General features: G+C 42.8%; 1 protein-coding gene across 10 annotated transcripts in view; it reads right to left on the bottom strand.

Moving 5' to 3' along the window:
* LOC118373765 (type II inositol 3,4-bisphosphate 4-phosphatase) overlaps positions 1–15183 on the bottom strand; it is a 263035-nt gene that overhangs the window by 7457 nt on the left and 240395 nt on the right. For all 10 annotated transcript variants that reach the window (XR_008086480.1, XR_008086479.1, XM_052486795.1 and 7 more), the window contains 6 exons: positions 13846–13969; positions 12432–12558; positions 10379–10519; positions 9086–9183; positions 7761–7873; positions 6876–7030 (listed from right to left, as the gene is read on the bottom strand). Coding sequence is in view for 8 of the 10 variants with exons in the window: in XM_052486795.1 (XP_052342755.1) it covers positions 6876–7030; positions 7761–7873; positions 9086–9183; positions 10379–10519; positions 12432–12558; positions 13846–13969 (758 nt within the window). In the remaining 2 variants the exon portion in view is untranslated. The remainder of the gene's footprint in view (positions 1–6875; positions 7031–7760; positions 7874–9085; positions 9184–10378; positions 10520–12431; positions 12559–13845; positions 13970–15183) is intronic.

The following is a 15183-nucleotide window of genomic DNA, read 5'->3' as shown; positions in this document are numbered from 1 at the left end:
ACCTAGGAACAGTGGGTTAACTGCCTTCTTCAGGGGCAGAACGAAAGATTTTTACCTTGTCAGCTCAGGGATTCGATCTAGTGTTATTTATCACTTACAGTACTTATTGTACTTTATGTTAAAGTTAACTGTCCAGTGTTTCCAGATGTATATGAACTATGACCTACACTGAGTGTACAAAACATGAGGAACACCTGCTTTTTCCATGACAGACTGACCAGTTGAATCCAGGTGAAAGCTATGATCCATTGATGTCACTTGTTAAATCCACTTCAATCAGTGTAGAATGTAGATGAAGGGGAGGAGACAGGTTTAAGAAGGATTTTTAAGCCTTGAGACAATTGAGACACATTGTGTTTGTGTGCCATTCAGAGGGTGAACGGGCAAGACAAAAGATTGAAGTGCCTTTGAACGGGGTATCATCTGAGCTGTATCGTTTTTGTTACATTTCACACAGTGTATATTGTTGCACACAGTCGGTATGATAGCATTTCTGTAAGCAAAAGACTGGCATTTGACTTCCCCAGATATTTGATCCAAATTTTTTTACTCATGGGAATATCACTAACTAGCCACATTCAACTGACCATTTACATTATGTGGTGCTCGGTATACAGGCTATTCTGACAAAACCACGTTGAAAGAATGATCCATCATATTTACAGCTACTCAGTACTAAAACGTATTTACTGAAGATTGAAAGTTACCGGTCCAACTTTGCATAGACGGGTCAAGCCTACAGCTATCTTCCAGTGTCACTCTGAACCATCTTGACACTAGAACACATGGGAAAGCATATCCATTCTCAAGCCCTGATAATCACTCTTTGTTTGAGGTTGAATTTCATTCAATCCATTCGAGGGCGAAGTGCTGAAATGTTACAACTGATGCACAGATGAAACAAAGATTCCTTCGAATGCAACGCTGCTGGTTTTTCCAAGCCCAACAGTTTCCCATGTGTAACATGAATGGTCCACCACCCAAAGGACATCCAGCCAACTTGACACAACTGTGGGAAGCATTGGGGTCAACATGGGCCAGCATCCCTGTTGGGCCAGCAACGCTTTTGACACCTTGTAGAGTCCATGGACTGACGAATTGAGACTGTTCTGAGGACTAAAGGGGATGCAACTGAATATTAGGAATGTGTTCCTAATGTGTTGTACACTCACTGTACTTCTAGAAAATGGTAATGTTAAAAAGCAGCGTGTCTGTGTTGGAATGGTGTGGGCGTACCCCAACAACAGAATGGTGTGGGCGTACCCCAACAACAGAATGGTGTGGGTGTACCCCAACAACAGAATGGTGTGGGCGTACCCCAACAACAGAATGGTGTGGGCGTACCCCAACAACAGAATGGTGTGGGCGTACCCCAACAACAGAATGGTGTGGGTGTACCCCAACAACAGAATGGTGTGGGTGTACCCCAACAACAGAATGGTGTGGGCGTACCCCAACAACAGAATGGTGTGGGTGTACCCCAACAACAGAATGGTGTGGGCGTACCCCAACAACAGAATGGTGTGGGTGTACCCCAACAACAGAATGGTGTGGGCGTACCCCAACAACAGAATGGTGTGGGCGTACCCCAACAACAGAATGGTGTGGGCGTACCCCAACAACAGAATGGTGTGGCGTACCCCAACAACAGAATGGTGTGGGCGTACCCCAACAACAGAATGGTGTGGGCGTACCCCAACAACAGAATGGTGTGGGCGTACCCCAACAACAGAATGGTGTGGGCGTACCCCAACAACAGAATGGTGTGGGCGTACCCCAACAACAGAATGGTGTGGGCGTACCCCAACAACAGAATGGTGTGGGTGTACCCCAACAACAGAATGGTGTGGGTGTACCCCAACAACAGAATGGTGTGGGTGTACCCCAACAACAGAAAGGTGTGGGCATATACTGGTCATTAAAAATATTCATGCACGTAGACGGCTAATTGGCCAGCTCATCCTCCTCTAAACCACTGATTGGCCAGCTCATCCTCCTCTAAACCACTGATTGGCCAGCTCATCCTCCTCATGAGGAAATAGCAAGCATTTTTTAAATGGTCTGTTTGAGAAGTTTGAGGTGGGGTTTTTAGAGTGTTTTTTCCTCCTATTTATGCTTTCGCCACAAATGCGAGTATAGGGTGAGTCGACAACATTATTTGGGCATGCGTTAACAGATGATTCACTTTTAAAACAGATTTTTATTGGGTAGTTACTTTAAGCACTGTACTGTATGCCTACAGCAGTGGAAAATATGGCAATGAGTCAAGTCTATCACTGGGAAGAAATTCATGAACATGAATACTCCCAGTATGTCTGTGGTTAAGGCAACCAACTATACTGTATGGAGGGGTTGGTTGTTTAGCAACAAAACCGACGCATGCACCACTATGGGGAAAAACAGACAGGGTTGCCTTAGACGGTTTAACAACATGCAAACTATATTTAGTCCAAACACCTCAAAACAAGACATGGTTTCAATAACAACTAGCCACACACGGTTTCCCCCATGGCAACGTTTTGTCATTGACGCTAGCTATCACAATGATAACAACACACACCACCCGGCCACATCATCCGTTTCGTCAGCCAACCCGTCTATACATGAGTCACTACAAGGTGAGAGAAAGTAGTAAAGCAAAGTAGAGAACAAACTTGTCAAGTTAACAAAGTTCTTCTCTGCTGTATGCCATGTTAGACCACAGCTGACCGTGATCGGGAGGCCCATAAGGCGGGGCACAATTGGCCCAGTGTCGTCTGGGTTTGGCCAGGGAAGGCCGTCATTGTAAATAAGAATTTGTTCTTAACTGACTTGCCTAGTTAAATAAAGGTTAATATATATATATATATATATATTTTTTTTAAACATGTTGTTTGGTTTTGAGAATAGATTCTACATTTTTTACCCCCTCAATATCTTTCTTTCAAGATCCAGGTTCTTTAAAAACTTTCTTTGTAAACGGTTTACATGGTCTCGATTAAACTGTCAATCTAGAAGCCTGTCGACAATACAAAGGGTTGGTTGCCACACAACATGCAATTCATTCAGCTCTTATGTAAGGAAGCCAAATGTCCTGTTCCAAAAAGTTATATAGAAATGGGAGAGTATTCTTTCCTTACGAACGATAAGACCATCACAATCTTTTTTTATTTAACTAGGCAAGTCAGTTGAGAACAAATTCTTATTTACAATGACGGCCGATCCCAGCCAAACCCGGACGACGCTGGGCCAATTGTGCTCGCAAAGCACAAAGATCACAACGTTTTAAGAAGGAGACAACTGATCTGACACAAAGCAAACAGTGCATAATGTTCAGAACTTGAAGTAAGGGACTAGCTTGTCTAGCTATGGGGCCAAAGTAAGACGGTACTTCAATACTATAATCATACCAAGATGAAACAAGGCCAAGTTCATAACTAATGGAGCTTCCACAGAGGCATCCTTCTTATGTCAACAAAAATGTTCTATGCGGAAGCAGCCCATGGATTTCATTAATTTACCACTTACACTGAACCTTGATGTGTGTTAGAGGCAACAGCTGTAGGGGTCATCAAACAATATCAAAATAGCTTGCTGTCTACTCCCTTCAACCCCAATTGTTATTCTAAGCCACAGAGACTGTTAGGCAGTACACTGTCAGTCAGTAGAGGCCCCTAGGGGCCACATAACACCAGCAAATCAAATCAAATCAAGCTTTATTTATATAGCACATTTCAGACATGAATGCAATGCCCAGTGTTAAAACATAAATAAAAAACAATGAAAATAAAAAGGGAAATATTTACTACACAACAAAGAGTAGGCAATGTTTGTGCCCGTAGGCAATGTTGTTGCCGGTGATGCCTGGTGAGGACCTGCCTTACAAAGGGCCTACAAGTCCTCAGTCCAGCCTCTCTCAGCCTATTGCTCTCAGCCTGAGCACTGATGGAGAGATTGTGTTTTCCTGGTGTAACTCGGGCAGTTGTTGTTGCCATCCTGTGCCTGTCCCGCAGGTGTGATGTTCGGATGTACCGATCCTGTGCAGGTGTTGTTACATGTTGTCTTCCACTGTGAGGACAATCAGCTGTCCATCCTGTCTCTCTGTAGCGCTGTCTTAGGCGTCTCACAGTACAGACATTGCAATTTATTGCACAGGCCACTTCTGCAGTCCTCATGCCTCCTTGCAGCATGCCTAAGGCACGTTCACATAGATGAGCAGGGATCCTGGGCATCTTTATTTTGGTGTTTTTCAGAGTCCGTAGAAAGGCCTCTTTAGTGTCCTAAGTTTTCATAACTGTGGTCTTAATTGCCTACCGTCTATAAGCTGTCAGTGTCTTAACGTCCGTTCCACAGGTGCATGTGAATTTATTGTTTATGGGTCATTGAACAAGCATGGGAAACAGTGTTTAAACCCTTTACAGTGAAGATCTGTGAAGTTATTTGGATTTTTACAAATGATCTTTGAAAGACAGGGTCCTGAAAAAGGGACGTTTCTTTTTTGCTGAGTTAAGTAACTCTGACGTTTTTGATTATTAGTAGTCACATAGTCTCTAATGATGATGACATTTTATAGCCGTAGGCTTGTTGTAGAGCCGGTTTATTCTTGGACCGCTCCAAAGCCACAACACTGTCTAACCATAACCGGTTCTACAAGCCTCATAACGACCCTCGACATCATCAAAGCACTCCTTTTTCTCCAAACATAAACCAGTTTTATCTAACAGGTTTTTCGAAATGACTTAGTTCTCTCAGACTCTGCTTTAGTGATCATCTGAGCTGTATCTTTGTTGCCCTTGTTACATTTGTCGTTCTGCCCCTGAGCAAGGCAGTTAACCCACTGTTCCCCGGGTGCTGAAGACGTGGATGTCGATTAAGGCAGCCCCCCGCACCTCTCTGATTCAGAGCGGTTGCGTTAATTGCGAAAGACACATTTCAGTTGAATACATTCAGTTAGACAACTGACTAGGTATCCCCCTTAGACGTGTGAACACACAGTGTATGCAGTTGCACACAGTCGGTATGATAGCATTTCTGTAAGCAAAAGACTGCCATTTGACTTCCCCAGATATTTGATCCACACTTTTTTACTCATGGGAATATCACTAACTAGCCACATTCAACGGACCGTTTACATTATGTGGTGCCCAGTATACAGGCTATTCTGACAAAAACACGTTGAAAGAATGATCCATCATACTTAATTATCTCTATTTCTTGAACTGCATTGCTGGTTAAGGACTTGTAAGTAAGCATTTCACGGTAAAGTCTACACCTGTTATATTCGGCGCATGTGACAAATCAAATTTGATTTGATATTTACAGCTGCTCAGTACTAAAACGTATTTACTGAAGATTGAAAGTTACCGGTCCAACTTTGCATAGACGGGTCAAGCCTACAGCTATCTTCCAGTGTCACTCTGAACCATCTTGACACTAGAACACATGGGAAAGCATATCCATTCTCAAGCTCTGATAATCACTCTTTGTTTGAGGTTGAATTTCATTCAATCCATTCGAGGGCAAAGTGCTGAAATGTTACAACTGATGCACAGATGAAACAAAGATTCCTTAGATACTCAAGCACCCAGAAACTCGCCAGGTGTAGGGTGTTTCCTCTGACACATCGGTGTGGCTGGCTTCCAGGTTAAGTAGGCATTGTGTCAATAAGCAGTGTAGCTTCGCTGGGTTGTGTTTCGAAGGACACACAGCTCTCGACCTTCGCCTCTCCTGAGTCCGTACGGGAGTTGCAACAATGGGACAAGACTGTAACTACCAATTGGATACCACAAAAATGGGGAGAAAAATGGGTATAATTAAATAAATAAATGTAAAAAAGAAAGTTGTGGTGATCATGTGTTCTTCTGCCAAACTTCTCTGTTGACAGAATTGTATGCTCTCATCTCTGGGTAATCTCAGGTCACATGGTTGAGGGCTTCTGACATCACAAGGACAGACAGTGGAGAGGATGATTATGGGAATGTGCCTGGGTGACATCATGATGCACTATAGGCCCTGTTCAAATGCTGTAGAAATGCTATATTAGGTTATCACTGATCTCATAACATTGGATAGGTGACAACATGGGTTCCTTTAGTTACAGCACTGTAGCTTTCACCCACCCAGTCACATCAGATCAGTGATTTATTTGAGAGAAGGAAGGGAGGGAATGACACATTTCTAAAGTATTCAAGCAGGGCCCATGCCAAGCTACAAAGTGGCTCTGATGTGAACTTTGACCAAGTCAAATGGGATGAGGCAGGCTTTCAGGGCGGGTGCGTAGCTTCTGATACCAACTAGGGGTGGTGAAATGGCTGGTGCCAGTGAACAGTGTGATAGACATGCTGCTGCGTATTTGCACATGCCACTGAGCTCCATTAGCCAGTTGGCAGCCACAGATCGATCAGCAGGATGTTTGCCACTTCCTCTGTCCTTTCAGACAGTAGTTACTTTTCACAATGAGGGAATATTGGCAAAGGTAGAGCCTGGAGTTTTTCCCCAGTGAGGTCGGTTACTTAGCCAGGAAAGACTCCTGGGGCTTATTATAATTAGGACCAGGAGTTTTCCTGACCAGGTTACCCAATCAACTTCAGGGCCCAGAGACATAAAGGGGAATCTCAAAAGTCCATCTCTGATTCCTTCGGTAGACCTCCTCCCATACACTCACCACCACAACCACCTCAAAACATTAGAGGGAAGTGATGCAAGCAGAGGGGGAGCAGATTGGAGGTTCCTGTCCTCAGATTTCCCCCTTCAATGCTCACTTCTCACTCCATTCCTTCATTTTGAGAATGAGGCAAGGAGAGAAGACGCGAGGAGAGAGAACGCGAGGAGCCCTACTATAAATCAGGAAATAACTTTTAAGACCTCTCCCCCAAAGTTGAGTTTCTCTCTCTCACCTCCGCATGCAGTCCAGGGCTCGTATGAAGTAATCCTTGTTGAGCTGGTGCTCGTCTCTCAGCAGGGCACACTGCTCCAGGGTTACAGACATTGACGTCCTGTCTTTGGCACTTTTACAGCTGGTGAACCTGATCCCGTTCAGCCGTCGGCAGATCTGGACCAGAAGAAAGAAGAAAACACCTCAATAACGTAAACAAAAACAAACTATTTTAAACATAATGCATAACTGAAAACTACTCTTGACTGTGAGGTAGAATTGGGAAGAAAAGTACCCTGGAAACTCCACTGGGAATTCAATGAAAACATGTTTTTGTTCTTATGAAAATAATTTTCACTTCAAAAGTGAAAGTGCAGCTGCTTATATGATGATTCCCAGACTTCCTTTTCGGGCTCAGCTAAGTCCAGAGACCAGGGAGGGAAAGAGAAGGAAGCTCATACAACCAACTGTCTGAAGTCTTTGGAAATACCAGAGGAACCATTAGCCAAATACCAGAGGAATAATTAGGAATGTGTGTGTTCAACCTTTACTCCGTTATCAATAGTGTTATTAATCATGTGTGTGTGGGGTTCCGGATTGGTTTGGCTGGATACAGTTTATGATATAAATCGGTCACGTGTAGCTTTCATTGCTGCTCTATGCCTACCTATGTGATTAGGTAATCGGATGCCCATTCTCTGGGAGATTTCCCCTAAATCATCAGGGTTATTTGGAGCCTTGCATGGTCTTCTGCCAGATGTCGAATATGTTTATGAAGTCTTCATTGTAGCAGGTGCATTCCATTCACAAGTTCAAAACTTGAGCAGGCTGACACGTTTGCATGAATGACGTCAAGCCAGATGTGTAAGAATAGATCCACTTGTTATATATCTTATTCTATCCTCACCGTTCCAGCGAGCCACAGTATCTCCACATTCTTCCTCTTCTTTGTCACTACATTCTGGCCCAGGGTTCCGAGTAAATCTTTCAAGTCCGTCTGCGTTTGAAAACATGGCAGACCTGTGAAAGGAAACGAAACGCCAGTTGGCTTTGGTCGGTTCATTTGGCTGCTCGACAGAGCTGTAACAGGAAGGAGTTGTGTGTGTGTGTGTGTGTGTGTGTGTGTGTGTGTGTGTGTGTGTGTGTGTGTGTGTGTGTGTGTGTGTGTGTGTGTGTGTGTGTGTGTGTGTGTGTGTGTGTGTGTGTGTGTGTGTGTGTGTGTGTGTGTGTGTGTGTGTGTGTGTGTTCATGCGACAGGAAGGATGCAGGTATTGATAAGATAAAGATACGGTACACTGACAACGAGAATGAGGACATCTATGGAAACTACTGACAGATGGATGCCAGGAGCTGTTGTGTGGAACAACAATAACATCATCACAAACGTAGATCTCTGTGGTCGTGTATCTGTCTGCAAATCTGACCCACATGGGTGTATTTTACAGGAGCTGAATCGATGATAGACGGGAAATGGAAATACTGGTGTGTGTGTGTGTTTTGGACGGTAAAATAAAGACACATTGTATCTTATGTCTGTAATAATACTACACTGAGTGTACAAAACATTATGCTCTTTCCATGACAGACTGACCAGGTGAATCCAGGTGAAAGCTATGATCCCTTATTGATGTCACTTGTTAAATCCACTTCAATCAGTGTAGATGAAGGGGAGGAGACGGGTTAAATAAGGATTTCTAAGCCTTGAGACAATTGAGACATGGATTGTGTTTGTGTGCCATTCAGAGGGTGAATGGGCAAGACAACATATTTAAGTGCCTTTGAACGGGGGATGGAATTATGTGCCACCGGTTGTGTCAAGAACTGGAAGGATTCAACTGTTTCCTGTGTAAATCAAGAATGGTCCACCACCCAAAGGACATCCAGCCAACTTGACACCTGTGGGAAGCATTGGAGTCAACATGGGCCAGCATCCCTGAGGAACGCTTCGACACCTTGTAGAGTCCATGCCCCGACGAATTGAGGCTGTTCAAAAGGGCAAAAGTCGGGGAGTGCAATTCAATATTAGGAAGATGTTCTTAATGTTTTGTACACTCAGTGTATGTTGCTTATATACAAATGGGCATCGTTACAATATACAGAACTCATTTTCTTCTGTGTGATGAAGTCAAAATGTGTTCTATGAAAAAGCAAGATGGATACTATTGCATGATGATTGATGACATTTATATACTTCTGATGTTTTTATGTTAAAGTGGCAGTTGATGCACTTACATTCTGATGGCACCTTATCGCTTAGTGATTTGTAATAACTGTCTAAAATCTCAAAGTTCCTCTGGTTTATCCTCTCTTGCAAAGAGATGTCTCCGAATCTGTACAGGGAGAATGAAAATGTGAAAGGACAAGTTAATCTGTACAGGGAGAATGAAAATGTGAAAGGACAAGTTAATCTGTACAGGGAGAATGAGAACATGAAAGGACAAGTTAATCTGTGGAGGGAGAATGAGAACATGAAAGGACAAATTAATCTGTACAGGGAGAAAGAGCACCTGAAAGTACAAATTAATCTGTACAGGGAGAAAGAGCACCTGAAAGGACAAATTAATCTGTACAGAGAACCTGAAATGACAAATTAATCTGTACAGGGAGAAAGAGAGAACAAGTCTACAGTAAACATGTTGTCCTCCACGAATGACAGAGCGCTCCTTCTTATGTCAGTTAGTGACAATTATTGCATCATTTAATTTTAAGTACCGAAATGATATAGGTCGTAATGGGAGATATGCTTGTTCAAAGTTTGGTGGGGGAAAAAGTCTAATTAGCCGAAAAACCAATGGGGGGGACCTTATAGGTCCTTATGAGAAACGTGTTGGTCATGAGAGGCTGCATATATGAATCACATTTTATGACGGAACAAGAGACATGCTTGTTCAGTTTGGAATGTCAGTTGATCACTATAGCACCCCCCGTTACGGCAATCAGTGTGATTTTGTAAATGCCGGATCTCTATGGCATGGCGCATCATTCACCCAAGTCTGAGATATCACATGTGAGCAATGTTCTAATGGATGGAGACAGATCCACAGACCCCCTCCACAATGAAAGTACAAGTTGCGGGTCAGGGAGACTGATCGTGTGCATTCCAGAAGTGACTTAGGTCTGGCAGTCTTGAAATGATTGCAATACATGACCACTAACACAGTTTCTTTCTGAATGTGAGCCTAACATCATGGCCACAATATCCTGTCTCAAACCAGGCTTACTGGCTGGATAGAAACAATCCTATTTGATGCTCCAAAGGCGATAACATTACACTGGTTGACAATGACCTTGGGAGCATGATGGGAAATTACTATAGACAACATCATCTCATCCAAAACAAATGTTTTTTCTCCCGTAGTGTGTAACAGAAGAAACTGAGGGATCAGTAAAGGCTGGTTGACTGAACTTCTACTTCAGTCAAAATGTCACTTAATCATGAACTGATGTCAATGGGAGAATAAGTGAACATTTGTAACTAAAGTGGAAGATATGATTCGCCCGTAAAAGAGAAAAGTGTTCCGGTACCTGTCTGCTATTGTCTGCTGTTCGTTGATTCCCACGTTGAAGAGCACCGGGTAAACCTGCAATGCCTTGCCCTCTTTGATCTCATGGGGTAACGTCTGGAAGGCCAGCCTTGGTAATGGCACTTCTACAGTATAATGGTCGCTGGAGGGAGGTAGGCGGGAGGGAGAGAGGGAAGGAGAGAGGGAGAGGAAGGGAGAATGGGAGGAGGGGAAAGAGAGAGAGAGTTGGAGGTACGAAGGAAGTTAGGAAGGAAAGAAGGAAAGAACAAAGGAAGGAGAGAGGCAGGGAGGGAGGAGCGAAGAGTGAAAGAGAAAGTGTAAACAGAGATTTGATATGCGTGGACATGAAAGCATCACATACCAACTGTGAAGCACTTCTCACCTATTCTTTTAACACTTCAAATCTGAGCACAAGCCTGAACAGAGGCTTGGTGGAGTCTGAAGTTACAGTAAGTAGGATGTTGTGATGTCCACACAACTTTCACTGGGCCTTGACATGGTACTGATTGGTCTGATAGTATTTCTTCACTATTTATCACCCATCTGACAGGTTTACTGGTTAACAGCACACTTCAGCATTGAGACAAATGTGTTGCAACTCCCGTTACTGAGATACAGGATCAGTTGTTTAAACAAACACAGTCAGGCTTCAGTGGGATATTTCCAAATAACGAAATAATGAGAACCAAATGTCTCACTTGGATTTTTTTAATGATCTGCTATACAACATTTTAGTGTCATGCTGAGAAAAGCTCCTAACACAAATCATCTTTATTGATATAGGCTTTGTTGCCTATGTGTTTAACTTTTGACTCATGAGTCACGCCCAATCAAAAACAGGTGTTTTATTTTTTTTACAATCGACTTGAAGTAGATTAGCCTGGATAACAGGAAATGGCTCACTGTAAGTCATGTGGAAGCTAACCTATTCATTATTGTCAGATGGAAAATAAATGTTTTTAAGGACTTTTTAACCCTGGTTACCTCCCAAATTCGCTGCAGTATGTCTACTGCTTTCGGAATAAGTAGACTACCATCTACATCACCTCAATCAGTAGGTAGAATTGGTTAAATTGGAAAAGCTTAATCTCGGTTAACCCAGAACTAAAGTCTCATGTAATTGGTCAGCTGCTCGATTAAGTTCTGGGTCCATACATGTTAAGAGAAGAGATGCTAGAACTAGGAGCGGAAGAAGAAAGGGGAGCTCCACCCTCTCTATTTGCAAGTTACAGGCTAAATGTGCCCTCCCCATTATAAAAAAAACAAAAACATTTTCCTCCCCAATTTCGTGGTATCCAATTGTTAGTAGTTACAGACTCATTGCTGCAACTCCCGTACGGACTCGGGAGAAGCGAAGGTCGAGAGCCATGCGTCCTCCGAAACACGACCCTGCCAAGCCGCACTGTTTGCCGCACTGCTTCTTGACACAGTGCACATCTAACCCGGAAGCCAGCCGCACCAATGTGTCGGAGGAAACACCGTACACCTGGCGACCACAGGAGTCGCTAGTACAAAATGAGACAAAGATATCCCTTCTGGCCAAACCCTCCCTAACCCGGACAACGCTGGGCCAATTGTGCACCGCCCCATGGGCCTCCCGGGCGCAGCCGGCTGCGACAGAGCCTGGGCTCAAACCCAGAATCTCTGGTGGCACAGCTAGCGCTGCGATGCAGTGCCTTAGACTATTTCGCCACCCGGGAGGCGCACTCCCCTTTCTAAATTTGAAATAGGCTAACACCTGCGAAATCATGATTTGTCCAAATAACCAGTGACGAAAAACCCAAACACAGGAACCACTGCTACTCATTATTCCACCAATCACATTTCTCGCTACCAGTTATGTTTACTGACATTTGTCCAAGAGATAATATGAAAAGCTATACACCTGATAAAACAATTTTCCAAGTTGGATCAATAATAATGTATTACAGTATGATATGATGTATGAAGTCCCCAAGCTGATCTCTAAAAAAAAAAAAAATATTTCACACTATGTAATCTCCCATGTAATGACAAAACCACTGGTTAAAGGATGCTGGGTAATAGAGTCTCACCGCCTGCCGATGACTACAGGTTGCAGGTCACAGGGGTTGTCTGTCTTGGCCTGGGTGATCTTGAAGGCCACCCGGTGCAGGTCTGAGATGCCCACCTCCATGTCCTCCAGCATGCCAATCTCCTCACCTGTAACAGCAACACCAATTAGTCAATTAGAGGTTACTTCCTGTTCACTTGAAGTAGACCATCTATTCTGGTCATAGTAGGAGAAATACACTGGGCAACAAAACGGGCAATAGGGCCCAGTTGCATAAAACACCTTAAGTTAATTTCCCCTTATCATTTCCCTTAAAGTTTCCTTAACTTTAAGTCAATTGCACAAATAATTTGAAGGTGAATTCCTTCTTAAATTAAGTGAAAAGTTAAGGGTGCCCATGAGGTCCATAACTGCTTCATTCAGTATGGATATCAATGTAAACAGCATTTAGGGAGGTGATTGTTACTTAAATCTTTTCTGGTTACAGAAGGAAAACAACAACCAGCTAGCTACTTCGCTAAACAATGGAAGATTAACAATTCATAGCTACAGAGCTAGCTGGCTAGTTAGCTAGATACTCTGTAAACTAGCTTGACGTACTAGAAAGTAATATAAACAAGTTCAGAAGAAAGTAACTACATGAAACGTGGTTTGTTATCTTCTGAGGCATTTAAAAAAAAATATTGTCTTGATCGTAGAAGTTCTCTCTCTTTGATGAGACTTTTAGTCAGTGAATCAGGCAGTCTCCAATGTAACCAGATAATCTTTCTGCAGTACATGCCTTCAAACTATCCCTTACAAAAATGTACCATGGTACCACTATGGTACTTTCATTCATAACCATGTTAATCCTATTGTATTTTCACTAATACCATGGTACAGTCTTAATCTCAGCAAATGTGCTATGGTTTTAGCCTTGAAGTATGATGGTACTACCATGAAATTACCATTGTACCTAAATATAATAAATAAATAAATAATATGCATAATTTATACTATGGTATAGATCTGAATCATGGAAATGTACCGTGGTTTTAGCTTTGAAGTATGATGGTACTGCCATGCACCTAAATAATACCATAGCATTGCCTAATTTATACAATGGCATGGAAGTGGATCATGGAAATATAATGGTTTTAAACTGCATTACACATTCTATCATGGTAATGCACAATTATGACAAATGGTACAAACGATTATCAATTGGTACCATCTTTATTAATTGTGCGTTACTGTATAAAAGCATGTTATACAACTTCCTGTACTCTTTGTTAGTCTTGAAGGACCTTTCAAATTGGGAAATCCTTTAGGTAAAAGTTACCCTTAGACACAGATCTCGGATGAGCTTACCTTCCCTCAATAGGGGTGTAAATGCAAAAACAGACCTTAGATCAGTGTGTAAGACAGTAGACCTTTGACCCTACTAGAGTACTCACTGTAGGTGCTTAGCAGGCTTTCAAACTGTGCCACCAGGCCCACTAGGTGGAGCTGCCTGAGGAAGCCCTTATCCTCCATCCCCGCGTACAGCCTCATGACGAAACCACACGCCAACGCAGCTAGCTGCACACACACACACACACACACACACACACACACACACACACACACACACACACACACACACACACACACACACACACACACACACACACACACACACACACACACACACACACAGGATTCAATTAAAAATCAACATGGCACATCGTCAGGGTTCAATCAAAAAGCAACACGGCACACTATATAATTCATCCACATCATCCATTTAAATATGTTTTATCTCTGTATCCAGTTGGGCAAAGGGTAAGGCATTCACACTAGGGCAGTCCCCGCCTCCAAAAATATGTGTTTCAATAAATGTGTTTCAATAAAATCAACTATATGCATTGAGCTTGTCAGATGCTTTAAGCTTACTGTTTGATTAAATAACACACAAATTACTCAAGAGGGAGCCAGAGATCTAGATAACCAGGAGAAAAAAACCTTAACCTGACCCAACCATTCTCTCGCTCCTGCTGGCTTTCGCAGATTCGTCCGTTACTCTCCTGAAGTTGCCGGTAATAAGCTACACGAGGAGTCTGCAACCATTCTCATGTGGAATGCCAATGTTTCTTACCCTTTCTACTGATCTGTGTGCCAGTTATAGTTATTCTATGCACATTTACGTGGAAGAATTGCATTTCATTTATAATAAGGCCTTCATTGCAGCCCGCAGATAGAAAATATCATGATAAAATAAATATTCTGAGGCCCATTTCCAGTGAGCTCGAGACAGACACAGCTGTAGGGTATTTGCGCATGGGAAAAGATGCAGTGCTTGACTTGGGCAGGAGCTCACCGGAGCTAGTAGCAGCACCTAGAATGTTCTAATGCTTGTGAATATTATATCAAAAGTATTGTGGAGCTCCTGCACCTAAATATAAAACAGTAACAGCACCCAAAATGAGTATGGGAACCTATTTCAGTCCAAGTCAATCACTGATAAGAAGTAATCAGGTAGAACTATTTTATGATGTTTGCACTGGATCCGAGCATGACATTTTCCCTTTCGCGCTGAGTGGTTACCAAAAGTGAGAGAGCTGGAAAGATTTTTCAAATACATTGAGGAACTATTGTCATTCTCGACGGATGTAAAACACAAAAAAGACAGTTTGCTTGCTGTCTGAGGTGAAGAAAACGTTACTTTGAGAAGCTCCACAGCTCATTAGGGGTGGTGTATTAAGCCAATCAGAAATACTATCAGACATTGTATATTAGAAATTATAGGAATGAAG

Source organism: Oncorhynchus keta, chromosome 29, assembly GCF_023373465.1.
Source record: "Oncorhynchus keta strain PuntledgeMale-10-30-2019 chromosome 29, Oket_V2, whole genome shotgun sequence".
Taxonomy (NCBI): Eukaryota; Metazoa; Chordata; class Actinopteri; order Salmoniformes; family Salmonidae; genus Oncorhynchus; species Oncorhynchus keta.
The sequence above is the reverse complement of the archived record's forward strand: the minus strand, read 5'-3'. Positions and strand labels throughout refer to the sequence as shown.